The sequence below is a fragment of the Aythya marila genome (genome assembly GCF_965140915.1).
Source record: "Aythya marila genome assembly, chromosome: 2".
Taxonomy (NCBI): domain Eukaryota; kingdom Metazoa; phylum Chordata; class Aves; order Anseriformes; family Anatidae; genus Aythya; species Aythya marila.
The window spans coordinates 69,703,752-69,720,313 of NC_139043.1; the positions used below are offsets into that span (position 1 = coordinate 69,703,752).

The window sequence follows — 16,562 nt, forward strand, 5'->3', positions numbered from 1 at the left end:
GCCCAGCTGGCAATGCCACACAACTGACCCTTGTGTCTCTGTCCTTGGTTATAAGAAGTCTTGGAGCAGTTAGCACTTGGTAACTCTAGCAAACATTCCTACATAAATTATCCTTGCTGGTAGAACCTAAAGCAATGACTAAGAAGGGAAGTGTCAGGGCTACAGAGTGCCAAAACCAAAGGTCAAGGAGTCCATGACACGTCCATGCTAGAGCATCCCCTCTCTCTCTTTCTCTGTATTCAACAGCTGTGCAGGTTACAACAACCTCAGAATTATCCAGCAGCATAGTAAGAGCTCAAGTTTCATATTTTGAAGTGCAAACAACAAATGAGACTTATCTATGCACACACCAATGCTTGTGATCAAGATGGAAAAGTATGGTATTTCACAATGCCACATGAAGACTACTTGTCATTCATGCTCAAAGTTGCTTCCAGTAACAGTGATGTCAACTACTAGGAAGAAAATTCTCTTCTCACCACAAACCTGTAGTTTTGGCTCACAAATAATAAAAATTGCATACAACATTTGGTTTTCAAACACATTCACTCTTAATTTTTCAGTGTCACTAACACCCCCTTCCTACAAAATGATGACTGTGTGTAGAAAGCAATGTGTTTCACAAAATTGAAGTCAGCAGGATTATTCTGTACTACATAAGGAGAGAAAGTGAATTCCTAAAGTTGCTTAAGTAGGCATTGGCAAAAACAGGAATGAAACTTAAGGGGCTTTTTCTGGTGTTTTTTTTGGGGGGGTGTTTTTTTGTTTGTTTGTTTTTACATCCTGTACAATGTACTTTTACTCAGTCACATTGCTGCTCTGTACACAACTCAGTCTTGTACTAGTCTTTTCTACTGCTGGCAAAGAATGAAATAATAATCTCAGTACACTTTAAAATAAGTGTTTTATTTTCCTGGGTATTTTATCTCCCCAAAACCAAAGTAGAGAACCACTGTGAAGAACGGTAACTGGGCAATGAACATGTAACATTCTAAGTACCTGGAATAATTTTGACTCAAAATCCACTTGGTTTTGACTTTACTTAAAATAGGCTGCTCATGTGCATTAGCTAAAATGGCTAGTATTGGGGTGCAGGACAAGTACCATCCGACCACCTGACACCATGCGCTGAAGAACAGCGGTGTGCTGGCAAAGGGGGGAGCCTGGTGACGAGACTGACTGAATCACAAGCTCCATGCAACATCTCATGAAACAATTTACCCACAGAGTCAAGGAGACCATTCTCAGAGCACTGAAGTTATACACCTTCCTTCTGAGCAAAGCCATGTTACACCAGGCCACCACAGCAGCATTTCCTACCTGGGAGTGTTTTCAGAAACTTGAGCTCACAGCGGTTACCCTGGCAAAACTGCAGGCAGATGACAACAAACTCCAATGGTCAGGGTGTCCTGACACTTTTCATTCCAGGTCCTGAGCTGCTCTGTTGCTGTATCTTTTACTGATCTAACTGTTCAAAACAACAGCTTTCTATGGGGGTGTTCACCTCCAGCCAATCTGACTTTACAAGTTTCAGCAAAACTTGGGTAGGCTAGTTTGAAGAACAAGGTAGACTGTGAATGGCTGTTGGTTCTTTGCTTGGAAGTTTTACAGAAGTACATTACCCTGGAGCAAGAGAACTGCTTTTGCTGTTCTTGTGAAAATATGCCTGGGATTTGGCAAGCTACGGAGCTTAATAGATCATATCACTGTTTGGACATGCTCTGTAAAAGGTCAGAAAACTTCATCTACCCTGAATCCATTCATGGCAACAGGCATCTACTGGTACTGGTCTCTAGGTCAGCTCAGTGACTGAGGCAGGCAGTGTCTTTCACACCCTGCAATGTCTTTTTTTTTTTTCTTTTCCTGTCTGCTTGGTTCCTATAAAAAAAAGTCAGCAGAAACAAATCCTGTTATTGTAAGCAACACCACACTTAACAGAGTGTGATCAAAAAGTCCACCTAGCGCTCATTAAGACACAGGCTTTTACCACATTTCAAACTGTACAATCTGTCCTTGCTGAGAGCTAATGTTGAAACATGCCTCTGTGAAAGGTGGGAACTGCCATGTTATCACCACCTCCCTCCTCCTCTCCGCGGAAAGATGCACAGCCACAAGGAGCAGCGTAAATGTCTCCTTGCTGCTGAGGAAGGAAAATTAAAAAAAACCTCAGCTGCTGGTACAGAGAGTACTGTAAGAAGCCTCCTGGAGGAGAGAGAGAGGAAATGAAAAGGGTATGCTCTGGTTACAGAGAAACCCAACGGAGGAATTTTTCAGTGTATGTACTTTTTTAAAAGCCACACGTTTTACTTTAAGCCTGTTCCATTGTACTTGCCAAGGGAAAGAAGAGAAACCTCACATAGCGCCTCGAGAGGCTTCTCCCCAGGAAATCCTCACGTCTCCTTCGCTCGGGCTGCTGATGGTGCTCAGCGCTGCCTGTCAGGCGACCTTTACAAGCACATTACCATGTTTGACAGCAACCCTCAGCCACAAAAGTTTCCAGAGAAGTTACCCCGCTCCGCGAGGTTTCTCATTTTCCCTACTGGCTGCCCGGCGTTTCAGCGCCCTGCTAATTATATCGACGCTCAGATACAAACTCACCAAAATAGACGGTGTCCTGAGGCCCCGGCTGCAGGGAAATGGCTGTCGGCTTTAAATAATCCAGGTAGGGAGGCTCAGAAAGCACCGCTGTGCGGCTCCCCCTGGCTAACAGGGATGCAGGCAGCCTCGCCGGGACCAGTTGGTGTCACTAATTGGGGTGCGGGTCCCAGGGCTTCAAAGGGACAGAGGCTGGCCGGGGGGTAATGCGCGCAGGATATGCAGTGCTGCAGCCCGCTGTCTGTGGGACAAAGGGCCCTATTCTCGCTCCCTGGAGCAGGGCACTTCTTACCGTAATTAGGAGACAAAGATGCCCGATTTGGGATTTTACATAATCGAGAGAGACTCTCCCAAGCGGGAGCCTCTCTGACACAATCGATGGATTAAGCATTGTTTATTCTGCTGCGAGTAAACAATGAGGTGCTCCCAGCTCGGGGCTTTACATGAAAAAGCCCTCCTCGGGAGGACAATGCGGGATGTCTTTTCATCCGCCTTTGAACAGCTAACCCTGCGATTCCCGGTTGTTCATTTGACGGTCTCTGGAAGGGTACGGGCCCACCCCGTGAATTAGCTGCTCACACACCCACCCAGGGGCTGCCAGACAGCCCTACCTTTCCTGCTTCTCCACAGGGACAGACGGATGCCCCGCTCGGGGAGAGAGGATGTTTGCCCTGTGGTCCAAGCAGGAAAGGCACGGCTAGGCTGACAGAGCACGGCTTATTTTTTGGCCGTGACACAACAGTTTGTGCTGGGCTACCTACGGCCGTAGCCGCAAACCAGCTGCCAGACCCAGAGCATCTGGCTGTGGGATGCACACCTGATACCTGCCTCGCAGAAGTCCTGATCAAGTGACTCTAATTTTACAATACTGGCAATAAAAGGAGACCGGGCATGTTCTGCTCTCTGCCCTTTGCTCATAACACAGGCGGTATGCTTTTTTGTTTGTTTGAAATTTGTTTAAGCAGAGTTCTTCCTCCTTGTCTTCTACAATAAGGAAGCACCAGGATTTGATGAATGCCTTCTAACACTTTGCAGTTTGCTCCCCAGCCACAAACACACCCATACACACATGCCTCCTGCTCTGTTATTCTAGCAACATGTTTTTTGTTTTCTTCATCTCTTTCACTCAAAAAAACAACCCTAAGCCTCACAAGAGGAATCATTTCAGTCACACTAACTCAGGGCTGAGAATGGCACACCACATTTGGCGTATTTTGTTGAATCCTACAGTCTTGCAGAGCTCAGAACCAGGGAATTGCAGCCCATGCCTGCCTAGGATTTAACCCATCTTCTGTGGGATGAAAGAGTCACCTTAACAGCAGCCCTGACTGCTTACCAGAGGATTTTCTGCTAGGTTGGGCCAAGCAGACAGTGTCATTTGACTTGTCTAGACCAGGACAAAAGGTGTGTTTTAAGCCAGATAGACAGGGCAAGCTGCATCTGAGTACGTTAGCTGATCAGGGGAAATCCTGGCTTCCTTGTCTTGTCCTATCTCCACTGAAATGTCTTAAATTGCTAAACCAAACATTTGACAAAAAAAAACATTACCAGCATCTAGACAAGCCCATAAAGATCAGCATCCCAGCACCACCCTTAACTGTTGCCCACAGAGCCTGACTATCAACACCGACAGTCGTGGCTTTGATTTAGGGACACATTCTAGCCTTTGTTGCTCAACACAGCTAGGGGTAACAAAATCCATGTCAGGAGAAAGTTCCCGAAAAGCAAGTCTCCCAATCCCAGCAGAAGAGTTGCATGAAGACGAACAGCACTGTTTGCACAGCCGGTGTCTTTCTGCCTTGCAGCAGCAGACTGTAAAGCTGCCAGGCTAGAAGGGCATCTCTTCTGTTATCTTTTATCCAACACACAAAGCCAGAACCCACCTCTCCACTCAGCTTCATGGCATATGGCCTAGCAACGAGGTTGTATCTTCATGGAAGCTTTAAAGTGAGGCTAACATCAGGTTAAGCCTAGTAATACAGCCATTTTCTCTAAAATGTGTCTGAGATAATTTTGCCATACACTTGACTCTTCAGTGGGGGTTAAATAACAACTGTTTTAGTTTTGCCCTGCAATGAAAATTTACTTGATTTACTTCAGAAACAGTGAACTTCATTTAAATATCTACTATTTGCTGGACTAAGTTTAAGAAACAGCTTTTAAAATCCCTTCCCTGTTAATTACAATACATACAATGCCTGTTTAAAAAATGGTTTTGCACTTATTTACCAAGGCTTTCTGATTAAAAAAAAAAAAAAAAAAAAGTTAACCTCAGGTCTGCTCCATCCCATCGTACTAAGGCAAAGTGTTCAGGAAAGAATGTTGACACTTCAAGATGTTGAATTTTGCAACCTTCTGGAAAGATCACTGGAGAGTCCAGTGTCCTAAAATACGCCCAAAACACTGACAAGCTTCTGCAAATGGATAATCTGGTTTCATAAAATAGCAGCTTTTCTACGTGTTTAAACTAGACTTGGAATACCTCTTTTATATCTTCATGTATCTGGCTCTACTTTTTTCTATGGTAAAAAACAGGAAATAAAAAAGTATCAGAAGTCCCAGGAGCAATTACTTGAATGAAAACACTAAACTGAAACACCTTCCCAGACAACTAATAACTAATTTTTCCTTGTTAAGAGATGCTGATTTAAGCCAAAATCCAAAACATTCCCTAACCTCAACAGGCAGAAAAGCATAATACATTTTACAAAAAGTTTGGAACCAGAAACTCATCTATCTTCACTCACTCCCACGACAAACAACAAAACTTTTATATCCAGTCTTCTTTTCCTCAAGAAGAAAAATGTCATAGGTTTGTTACCTGAACACTTTTATTTTAACCATCTTTAGTTTAACTTGTTAAAATTTTGCGATGGCGGCATTTTACAGTTTCACATAACAACTGTGATGAGTTTGGAGGGGAGGAAGGGTGCTTTAATTTCCTCTAAATACATTCCCAGCTATTAACTGGCAGATTTTCTGTATTAAAAAAAAAAAAAAATTACCCCCCAAAAATTAAGCCTTCCAACACCCTTGTGACATAAGATGAGGCAGAAGGGTTTAAAAAACAGCTCAAAATCACAACAGGGGACAGTTAACAGTGCAGAGGTCTGAATGACGCCTGGGTCTCTCCCCTTCCCAGCAAGCTCTCTCAGACCATCTGGTGACCAGAAATGCTCTCAGGCCCATTTCTTACCTCAGCGAGTTATCTGGATGTGTCTCCATGTGGGACTCTAGCGCATACTTGCAAAAAAAATCTTTGAAACACACTGGACAGTGATAAACGTCGTCGTCCTTCTTATCCCCTTCACCTGACTGACCATCTTCGACGACCTTCAGAGACAGGAAAAAAAAACTCACTAGAGTGAATTTTAAGCAACAAACCCAATATGCAGTCCATTCAAAGTCCTCCTCTCAAAAACAAAGCAGCGGGCTTCACCTGCAACTCTGCTGCAGGTGACCAGAAATGGCTCATTTTGGGAGCAGCAAGAGGGTGAGAGGCACATGTGAGAATACGCGCAACAGAAAAGGAGGCTCAGCAAGAGATGAAGCGTGCAGCTAAGTCACGGATATATCAGTTCTAATGAGAAACTGTGATGGGAACAACTTATAAACCCCTATGTTTATATACCACTGAACTAGCATTCCTCCCCCTTCAGAAAGCCAGGCGAGCTGTCAGACTAAATTATTTATGCCACTGAAATACTGCCAACTGCTAACTCAAGTGGTCCATGGAAAAGCAATGAACTTCTGCATGTTTTCTATAGCCCTCTTCTGATTACAGGGAGAAAGCTTGCACAGGAACAAGGGGATACTGAGCTAAATGGAGCTGCTACTAGTTCGCCATTTAGAGATTGTAAGTGGAAAGGGTTGAGTTAAGTTTGGCAGTCACCATACATTTTGTATAAATGACTGAAATGCAATAAAATATTTCATAAACAAAACTCTAATGGAAATGTCTAGCCTTCAAATAAATATTTTCTGGTTGCTCTTGCAACTCAAATAATGCAGGATTATGCTACTGCAGAAGGGAAACACGCTATACATTTTTTTTCTCCAGACCAAAACAAAAATGCACTTAAGTTTTTTCAGCTTTTGAAGTAAACACTGTTTCTTTTTTAAAGTTCCAATCACTATCCTGCAAGAATACTAATAATTAAACAAGGGAAAAAATAGGGGAAAATCTATGGTAGCAGAAGAATAGTTCATCCTCTTCTCATCCAACATCAGCTAATACAAATCATAAGCAAACCAGAAATTTATAAACAGCATAGAAAAAAAAAAAAAGGAATTATTTCAGTCTCTGAAATTAGAAATTCATTGTTGATTTCAGACAACAGTGCTGACGACAAAGGAAAAACATGGTATCTTAAAATGTACAGGGCTGTAACAAAGACCAAATTTAACTATTCCCATGCCGACTGCATGAACACAGCAGCTGGAAGTTTAGGAGGCAGCCAGGAAAGCCTTTCGCTGCATGCCTGGTAAAGAACCTTTTTTGCAGGCGTCCTCTCCTCTCTGTCCATCTCAGCATCTTGACTAAGTTTCCGTTTCGAAGACAATCGCCTGCGCTTCAGCGGAGACGGGGGAGTTGTGCTCGCTGTGCTGTTTGGATCCTTCTCATGAATCTTCATGTGCCTGAGCAGGAGGGGGAAGACGACACTGTCAGCGGGCAAATAATTGGGACGGGAAGTCCGCGTAAATTTTAGTGCCAACACTCCTCCAAGGTTTGCCTTTAAAGGATCGCGGCAGAGATCCCACAAACTGCATCGTGCTTCTGAAAGGCAGCTGGGGCGCGATCCAGCATGGGCTCTTTACTGCGCCCCTGAGCGTGCGGGGTGGTGGGCATAGAGCCCAGCATCTGTCCCCGTGCCCCAGCCCACAGGACGGCTCTCACCCCGATACCGCCTGGCCCCAGGAGCAACGCATCTCTCCCCCATCACCCGTGAGGCCCTGCTTCTGCCCAAAGCCACGCAGTGATCCACACATCTGGCCGCAGTCTGGTGGTGGTCAAGCAAGTAAGAGCCTGCAGTTCAGCACCTACTTTTCTCAATGCAAAAGAAATGCCCTGTCTTCAGCTGGCTCTCCTTTTTGCTGCTTCGGACCGTACCCCAAATTGCATCAGTATGCCCCAGTGTCAGAACGACACTTAAATGCACTCCTATTTCCTTCTCAGCCTTAACACAGAATACTGGCGCACCCCAAAATCAGATTTCAGCTGCAAATGTGAAGTCAGGATATATCTGCTAACACTGTTTAGCTGCAGCAGGTGTGGCTTGAGAAATTCAGTATTGCCAAAATGTGTTCACAAGCCCCTGTCCCCAGGACCATGACTATTTCTTATCACAGAGGCACTGAAAAAGGGAAAAAAGATTCCACAGAGCCACCCATCCTTCCCCCAGGTTACAAGTACCGTCACTGCAGGATGGGTCTCTAAACCCCAGCAGACTGACCGAGAGACATCTAGTGCATCTCTTTGGTTCTCTGATGCTGTGTATAAACTCGAGGGAGGAAGTGGCTCAGGAAGGAATCTCACGAATATCTGCACACCTGACCCACTTGCCCCACAGTCTGCTGTGTTTGCAGCCCAAGGAAGGTACTCTCGCCCAGTTAGATGACAGGTATTACTCCTGCATTTCTTCTTCGGAGTACTCAAAGCTTAACTAGTGCTTTTTTAAAAAACAGATGTAGGGCCTTGGGCCTTAAATTTTCTGTACTCAAGTGCTTTCAAAAATAATCTAACTGAGGCTCCTACCTTCCTATATGCAATGGAAATTCTCACTTCTAATAGTTAGAAATAGGAGTGTAGGAGAGAGGTGTCCTTTGTCTGTGTGACTGACTTCAAAGCAGCACAAGGGAGACAATGTTAATGGCATTTGGGCACGCTCCTTCAGAAGTCACACCACCAACTCAGCTCAGGACGGTGCCATTTCACTTGACTGCACGCTATCATGTTCAAACATGAGAGAATGTTGTAATCTAAACGAGTCTCATATGTCCTCATAACTGCTTGGGTGTTATGACATAAAATCAATTTTAGTTTTGAATGCCAAGGGCATGATGCTGCAAGATAGCACACTGGACCAAACTGACCCACGGGCAGAAGCTGCTGGGATGACTGTCTCCCAGCACAATGCTTTTTATTTGTTTCCTTTCACAATCTGTGAACGTTTAGATAAAGCCAACTAAATTACTGTCTCAAACTACACCCGGGCTTCTGAGGGTGTTATGTAGGAACAGCCAGCATTCAAAAGCTCCGGATGTATCAGAACCACTGCAAGATTAACATGGCTGGTAAGATGCTGACAGCTTTCAGCTCCCAGCCTTTTGGTGGACCAGACTGAGCCCCCTGGTAACCCTCACCAGTCACATAACCAGGGGATGGATGCTGGTGACATGTGTTGGTCACAGTGTGGGAGGCTCCAGAAGAAGAGAGCATCTGTGTGCAGATGTGTGCAGCCGGCTGGGTAGCAAGAGCTGCCTGCAGTGGTTACAGATAAACCTGGAAAGAAACTGGGAACGACCAGCCAAAAACAAAGGATCCAATTCCAGAGGCACAGCAAAATGCAGAAGGTGGTCTGTTGGCCCTTTTTTTTTAATTTTATTTTTTTTGGTAAAGAGTGCTTTCTAGTTTTGATGAGATCTCCCTTTTGCATGTGCCTGTCCCCCCAGACAGAGCCAGCCAGCCAAACAGACAGACAGCCTGCACGCTCACCCTTCTGGCAGCCTGGCTGACACCTAGCTAGTATTACTTGGCCAGTAACTTTTCACAGAGGTAGAGAGTGAAAGCAGTCGAGCTAAATCACATTCACTTAGAAAACAAACAACAACAAACTGCTATACCTAAAGCGTGGGACTTTTTGTTTCTATTTTCTTTCCAAGTCTCTTTCTGTTGGTATCAAGTATACAGAACTTCTGTTTAGTAGCTACCCATGCAAAACAGCTTCCTCAGGGCTGAGCTATTTTCCCTGCTGTTCATCCATCTGCTTAACTCTGCCTGTTTCAACAGAGCTGCTCCTACGTGAGAGGGGTGCAATGGCACATCCAGGGTGTACCAACAGGAGAAACTGTGGAGACCTCCAGGTGAGTGCCAGTCCAGCCTGGCACCTCCGGCCGGCTTGACACAATCCATGCTAATACACCGGCTCCTGCAAGTCCCAGAAGCAGTCCACCTGTGTTTGCAATATAATGCATGCTAATAAGGCAGGGCTTGTTAATGTGGGTGCAGCACCGCAGCGACAGGGCTTTGCTACTACACCTGGCGCTGAAGTCACCAGCTGTCCCCAGCCTGCAGTTCTCCTGCCTGCATTCCCATGCACGCTTTTGCCATGCCCGAAAAGCATGAGCAGAATCCATACCCCCAGCAGGGAATACGGTAATCCCTTCATGTTTCAGCTTTGCATATTTGAGAGGAAGCAGCCTGAGCTATTGAGCTATAAACAGGAAGACACCCTGACTGCACCTTTGACTTTTACTGTGTAGGTCAAATATCACAGACACCGTGATAGCTCCCTGCATCCAATCATTAAGGAAAAAGAAAAATCTGAAACCAAAGCAACAGGTTCCAGAGTTCTCAAGGAGAGTTGCAACCTGTCCTCTTCATTACAGCAAGCAGGTTTATTCCTTTGACAGGTTAAGCAAGTTTCACTACATCGAGTCAAGGGTGGAGAGGAAAAAGATTACTAGAGCTACAACCCAAGATAAGCGTGAAGATAAAGCTGAGCAGTACAAAGGATAGACACAATCTTCATCTCCCTCTTTTACCTTGCAACATGGATGTCATTCTGCCTCAAGAAAACATTTATCACCCAACTTAGGTTGAACTGCAGAAGATGCCAAGTCACATCCACAGACTTTCTTTTAAAGTTAGATGTTCCCTTCACCAAGGCTCCTTTTACTTTAAAAGTTTCCTAACTAAGGGGGGGGAGGGGGGGAAGTGTTGCCTTATTCTCCTTTAGAAGAGTTTGCCTTGATTAGATCTTACATGTAACACTGAAAATGCTCGACCTCACTGTTTAGCCTGCCAAGACACCAGAAGAACAGGAACAAAGCTGTGCTTAGAAGTTATTTTCCCATTGTGACTATAACAACATATTTTGGCCTGACAACACTGGCATACTTCAAACGCGAAAGTCCAGCTCATAAGTCAGCCTGGCTTTCAGAATCTACAGTGACAAAGAAAAATGATATGACATTCATAAATTCTAAAAAATAAAGATAAACATTCAACACTTTAAGTGAGGAAAAAAAAGAAGGGCAAAATAAGGACATGCACGGAAATGCTCATGTTCAGCCACAGAACCAGCTTACAATAACACTTGCCAGCATCTCTGAAGTGACCACTACCTCGGCTCAGGAGAGCTGAGGGAACTTTGCTTTTTTTCTAATTTACATCAATGAAATGTAGCTGTGAGCCATCCTACAGGGCAGCCCACGAGCAGCAGACAAGCTCAGGATGGCGCAGAGTCCTGAAAACTGCACTGCATGCAGTGGTTATCAGTCCCCCCAGCACGCAGGTAGGTCACACACACTTGGACAAGTTCTGTGGCGTGCAACACTAAAATGCAACCATGATTCACAAGATGAAATGAAGGAGACAAAAATCTGTGCTTAATACCAGCGAGGATTCTGAGCGCTATGTGCTAGTTGGCTTTGATTAAACTCTCCAAGCAAGTGATAGATCTCTATTTAGAATGAGTCCAGACACAGAGCCAGAAGAATTTGCAAAGAATAGCCCTGAAACGGCAAGAGGAAATTAAGTATTTTCCAAACAAGGTCTGATCCACCTCTGATCTGAACTCTTAACGTTTAAGAATTGCTATGCAAAAAATGCAGATAACTTACTACATGCTCTGCTTTTCACAGCACAGCTGTACGTGAAAATGCTCTCCTCATAATCTCTTTCCTCCCCCTCACAAAAAGAATTTCACAGGTGAGCCAAGAGGATCCAACTGAGCTATGACTGTGTGCCAGTCGGCCCTCACAACAAAACCACATTTTTCAACTGCTTCACTGCAGCTGAAAAATTCCATCCTCCCTGGGAGAATCACCTTCCGCTTCCCCTCTTGTGCCACAGCTTTCCTCTTCCCCCAAGCATCACGTGAACAGAATGACCAAGATGATAGTGCACAAGAATTCCCCTCACTTCTGCTCTTTTTTTTCTAAAAAAAAAAAAAAAAAAAAAAAAGCAAAACAAACAAAGCCAAAAACAAATGGGCAGTAAGTCTTTGTCCCAACAGCACAGTGCAGAGCGTGATTTCAGAAGGGTGAACATTGGACCAGAACAGTGGCAAGCGAATACTTCACTGCTTTTCACTGAAGAAGAGACTTTTGTGAAAACAAACAAATGCAGAACTCAAGTGCCCTACTCCTTTTTCTCTCCTTGGATGGTGTTGGATCAGTGCCTAAGGGAGGTGACTCACGGGGAGGGGGGGAAGCATGTGCCCTACTGAACTGATACGCAGTTTCTATTGGTCACATCCCCATCTTTACTGCGTCTCCAAAAAGGGTTGCTGCATTTTCTTAATGCAGAGGGGATTTGCATGTTGATCATATAAGCTTTCTGGAGGTCTCGAAACAGGGCAGCCCACATCTCCAGTGCCAAAACCAGAACGTGGGAAGGTTTTGACTGGCTGGCTCAAGGCTAGAACCAGGAGTCAAAGCATCCTGAAAGAGGCAACTGCACAACACAGCTGCTCCCAGCTCCGGGTCCCGCTGAATTATGAACAAAACCAGGAGCTCCTGCTTTGCATGCAGATAACCCGAGCAGCACCACTTTGGCTCTTGGGGAGGAAGCATCCCTCTGCCTCAGCTTGTGTGGGAATCCCTCACCTCTGTCTCTGGGGAGCAAAACCGCACCATCCGTGCGCCCCAGGTTTCCGTGGCTGCCGATGTGCTCCACATCCCTGAAAAAGGGCATGCCTGCCCCAGAGGCCCAGGCAAAAGGAAGGTGTGGAACAAAAGGGTGGGTCTACAGCCTCTGAGCAGGGTCCAGGGTTAAAGCCTCTCCCTTATAACCATGGCAGCACAAGCACTGCTGGCTTTCAGTCAAGAGGTTTATGCCAGGTAGGTCTGATTAGAAGGAGCAGCATGTCCAGAGGGGGAGCAGCAAGCAATTTCACTGGGGCCCGGTTGGGAAAGTCCCAGCATCTAAATCAAGATTAATTCTTGAGCACAGGATCCAGTGCATGTACAAACACCCTCCTCCTCCCTCACATCTCCACTTCTGTGAAAACACAGTGGGGAGGCCAATGAATCTGGGCATTATCAGTCCAGAGAGATCATCTGACAGTATCAAGTTCAGGTTCTGGCTTCATATCCCACATATTATTCTAAGTTTCTCCACTTTACCACTAGATGTACCCTATACTCTACTGAATTGCATATTGCTGTTCCTCATCTCCCTTGTGATTTCTGAGCAGTCTGGTATCAAAATCTAGGGGATGATTCTCACACATCTGATACTTATCTGAAGACACTCACAGAATGAAAATAAAAAATAATGCTTTTTAGGCTTTACCTTATTGAAAATATACTACTGTATTATTTTTTTCCCAAAGTAGAGTTCCTCAAGTTCACCAGGCTAGTCTGGGAAGGACTGAGCTGGTCAGATTCCCTACGCATGATTTGGTTGATACAATTGCTTTACTTCTTCCACTGTTTTCTACCCTGAGATTTTTCACTTACATTACTACTTTCAAATAACAGTAAAATTTCTGAAGAATCAAAAAATATATATTTTCAGTAATCTGCAGTAAAGAACATACCTAACATTAAATATGTGAGCAACTTTCTGTTTAAAAACAAACAAACAAACAAACAAACATTTGCTTTATCTAAGTTTCAACTTTGTGTCACCATATCAGGACCAACAAGAGCGCAGGATGTGTGCACACAGGATGCAAATTGGACCATGATGTTATTTGGACCCCACAAAATGAAAAAAGTCTCAGAGAGCGAGAGAAGGCAGCCTTCAAAATTACACTGCTAATGTCTCCTCTGAGAAATTTCTATGTCATCTCAGCTTTGTCACTGTTGCTTTGTTCTGCTTAACAAATCTTACTTCAGCCCAAATGGTCCAGAAATGTAGCAAAACACAAGGGACTATGCTTCAAAGCTTCTGCTATTTGACATGCATGGGAAATGAATCTTAAACAAACAGAAAGTGAAGCAGCAGCATTTTTTGGAGCAATCACTTAATACACTTCTGCTAACCCTCTCCTTAGTGTCTCGTGAATATGACTGGAACTTAAGTCAAAAGTACAGTAACATTATACCCTTGGGTTAAAGAGTTTAGTCAGTTGTTTGTTCGTTAAAACATGTACAGAATCTGTATCGACAATGTATTTCCAGTGCTAATTACAAACAGCAGCCACTTAAGAGAGCAATTCACTCAGCCCTTGCCAGTTGTAATCACAGGAACCAGAAAGATGCAGGTAATTTTGCAAATCAAACCTGATCTGTACTTGGATGAGTTTCTGTTTTTCTTCTCCTTGGCTCCTTTGCTACTTTTATCCTCAAAATTACAAAAATGATCCCAAAAGCCCTAAGCCACACAAGCACACTTCACAGCAAATTGAGAGGCGTGACAACACAAAAAACTCAACTACTTGGGAAACGCTTTCTTACACCAATCTCAAAACAGATTTCAAGCCCCACCAAACAGCCTAGTCTTAGCCAGTGACGGATGCTAACCTGTGGCGAAGGGAACAGCCCGCAATCTCCAGGGCTCAGCTGCTGAGCGCCATGGCAATGCAGACGATTCCACTGAAAAGCCCGGGCAGGGCAGACAGGTCCCGGGAGGACCAGGTGGGGAAGCACTGACTCACTTTGGCCGTGTGTCTGCAGCCACGTGCTGCCATGCAGACGTGCCCCCAGTGTCCCTCCAAGCCCAGTGCGGGCTGCTGGGCCTGTCCATCTCCCTGCGACATGAGGCACAGCAAAACCAGCCTTTCAGCGGGGTGGCAGGCAGCATCATTTGGGTGACACAAGCGTAATTATTTAGATCCGCCCAGACTACCTGGGAGCACCAGAGTGGCAAAAGCCACCTGTGACTGGGTTCAAACAACAGACTAGAAACCTCTTGCAGCACTACCAGGCTGGCCTGCAAAGTTAACCAGTGCCATACAGCTGCCAGTACGTGACACCTAAAGACATATGATACACGTACATGCACACAAAGTATTTTGTATTTTTATCCTGGAATAAAATTTTTCCTTTGCTGCCGAATAAAGGCAAGTTGCAAGCGTGACTGAGAGGAAAGATACTGATCTACAAATCCAAAAAGTGGGGGGGAGGTACCATTTCTGAATAATTATGCTGTATTCACAGATATTTAAGCAACTACTTGCGACGCAGAATCAGCAAGTTGTAACAGGCTGGGATTGATACAACTGCATTCCCAGCTTGGCTCAAAGTCACTCCTGTTCTCTCTACCAGAAGTGCTGTCAGAACACCTCAAAGGAAAAAAAGGGAGACAAATATTTGCCTGATGATGCTGTGACAGGGAAGTGATTCAAAACATGCCTCCAAAGCAAAGCTTACCAAAGGACAGCAAAAGAAAGTATTCATTTGCCGACTGCATCAAACCTTGCAGAAGGGAGGGCAAAAGAGGCGAGAAATACAGTCTGAGCTTCCCAGTATCACTTCACCAAACTGCCTGCCTGCAGTCTGCATTAAATTCAGAGCAGACCTAAATTAACATTGCCAAATACTGCATGGAGACTTCTAAGCCGTAAGAAACTCTTTAATAAGTATTAAACAACATCCCTCTGCGGCCCCCATGCTTCTTTAAGCTTGGAGACAAAAGTTTATTAACAACAGTAAAACTAAGCAGGAAAAAGGCTTTCAAAGTGTATGAAAAACCTGGCCTGGGACATTCTGAACTGCTGTTTTCTTTCATCTTTTTGGAAATTTGTGGTTTTCAGGCACTTCCTTTAGTTATCATGGTATAAAAGGCTTATCAATAAATTCAGAATTGATTTTAAAGTTCACAGTAAAACAAGTGTGACTAGATGGTAAGGACAACTGAAGCTGTTTTAAATTTTAGCATCAGGGAAAAAAATCAGAGAGAAAAAAAAAAAAAATAGAGAAGGGATGTCAGAAGGTCTTATCCGTAACAGCAAGCAAGGCTGAAGAAGTCCCAGGTACGTCCTGCCTCCCCCGACACCGCACCCTTTTAACAACCAAGCAAACATTAGCCTCAGCTACTTCCCAGAACCAGGCAGAGCCCTCGTGCAGTTGCTGCCCTGTCACACTCCAGTGTTGAGCAATCCCGATGGCACAGAGCAGAGAACAACTTGCTGCGTCACACAGCTCAAGGAGGAAAAAACAGACGGCCACAGGGCCACAGCCATGCTGGGGATGCTGCGCAGATGGAGCCCAGTACCTCCCCCCTCACACGCAGGCCTGCAAACAAGGAAGCTGTGCCAGATAACAAGCACATCTTCGTTAAAGCAGGGTCTCCACATAACCCTGATATCTGCAGTCACCAAGTGACTCGAGGGGCAAGGAAGCCAGGGTTATCGCTGCACACACAAGTTGTGCAAACTCCTGCCAGCGCTGCAGACGGCATCCTAGCAGGCCCGGCTTCACGTGTTCAGGCCATTTCCTCTCCTGTTCCTGAACATGTGGTCCTCCTTCCTCACCAGCGGTGATCTCACACACAGCACCAGGAAAAGGTTTCTCGTCTCGTTCCACGGCTCTGCTTTAGTCCAGCAGAGTCGCTGGAAACTGCAGTCCCTGCACGACTTCTGCTACTTTACAGGAGGCAGCAGAAACTGCAGCAGGACATGGGGAGTTCAGGATGCTGGGCCCACACAGAAGCTGCACACCTCCTCTGCTTGACGACATCTTTCCACACAATGCACTGGAGTGCTGGCGCTGAGGAATTACTAAAAATCACCGAGACTGTTCAGAAAACTTCAGCTAAGGGAGCAGCCTGACAAAGTCAGCACACCTATTGATGC

The 16,562-nt window shown here is 45.1% G+C and overlaps 1 protein-coding gene across 6 annotated transcripts in view; it reads right to left on the reverse strand.

Annotated features, from left to right (window-relative positions):
• RREB1 (ras responsive element binding protein 1) overlaps positions 1-16,562 on the reverse strand; it is a 124,611-nt gene that overhangs the window by 35,353 nt on the left and 72,696 nt on the right. For all 6 annotated transcript variants that reach the window (XM_082754005.1, XM_082754007.1, XM_082754009.1 and 3 more), the window contains 2 exons: positions 7,089-7,233; positions 5,792-5,928 (listed from right to left, as the gene is read on the reverse strand). In XM_082754005.1, the coding sequence (XP_082610131.1) occupies positions 5,792-5,928; positions 7,089-7,233 (282 nt within the window). The remainder of the gene's footprint in view (positions 1-5,791; positions 5,929-7,088; positions 7,234-16,562) is intronic.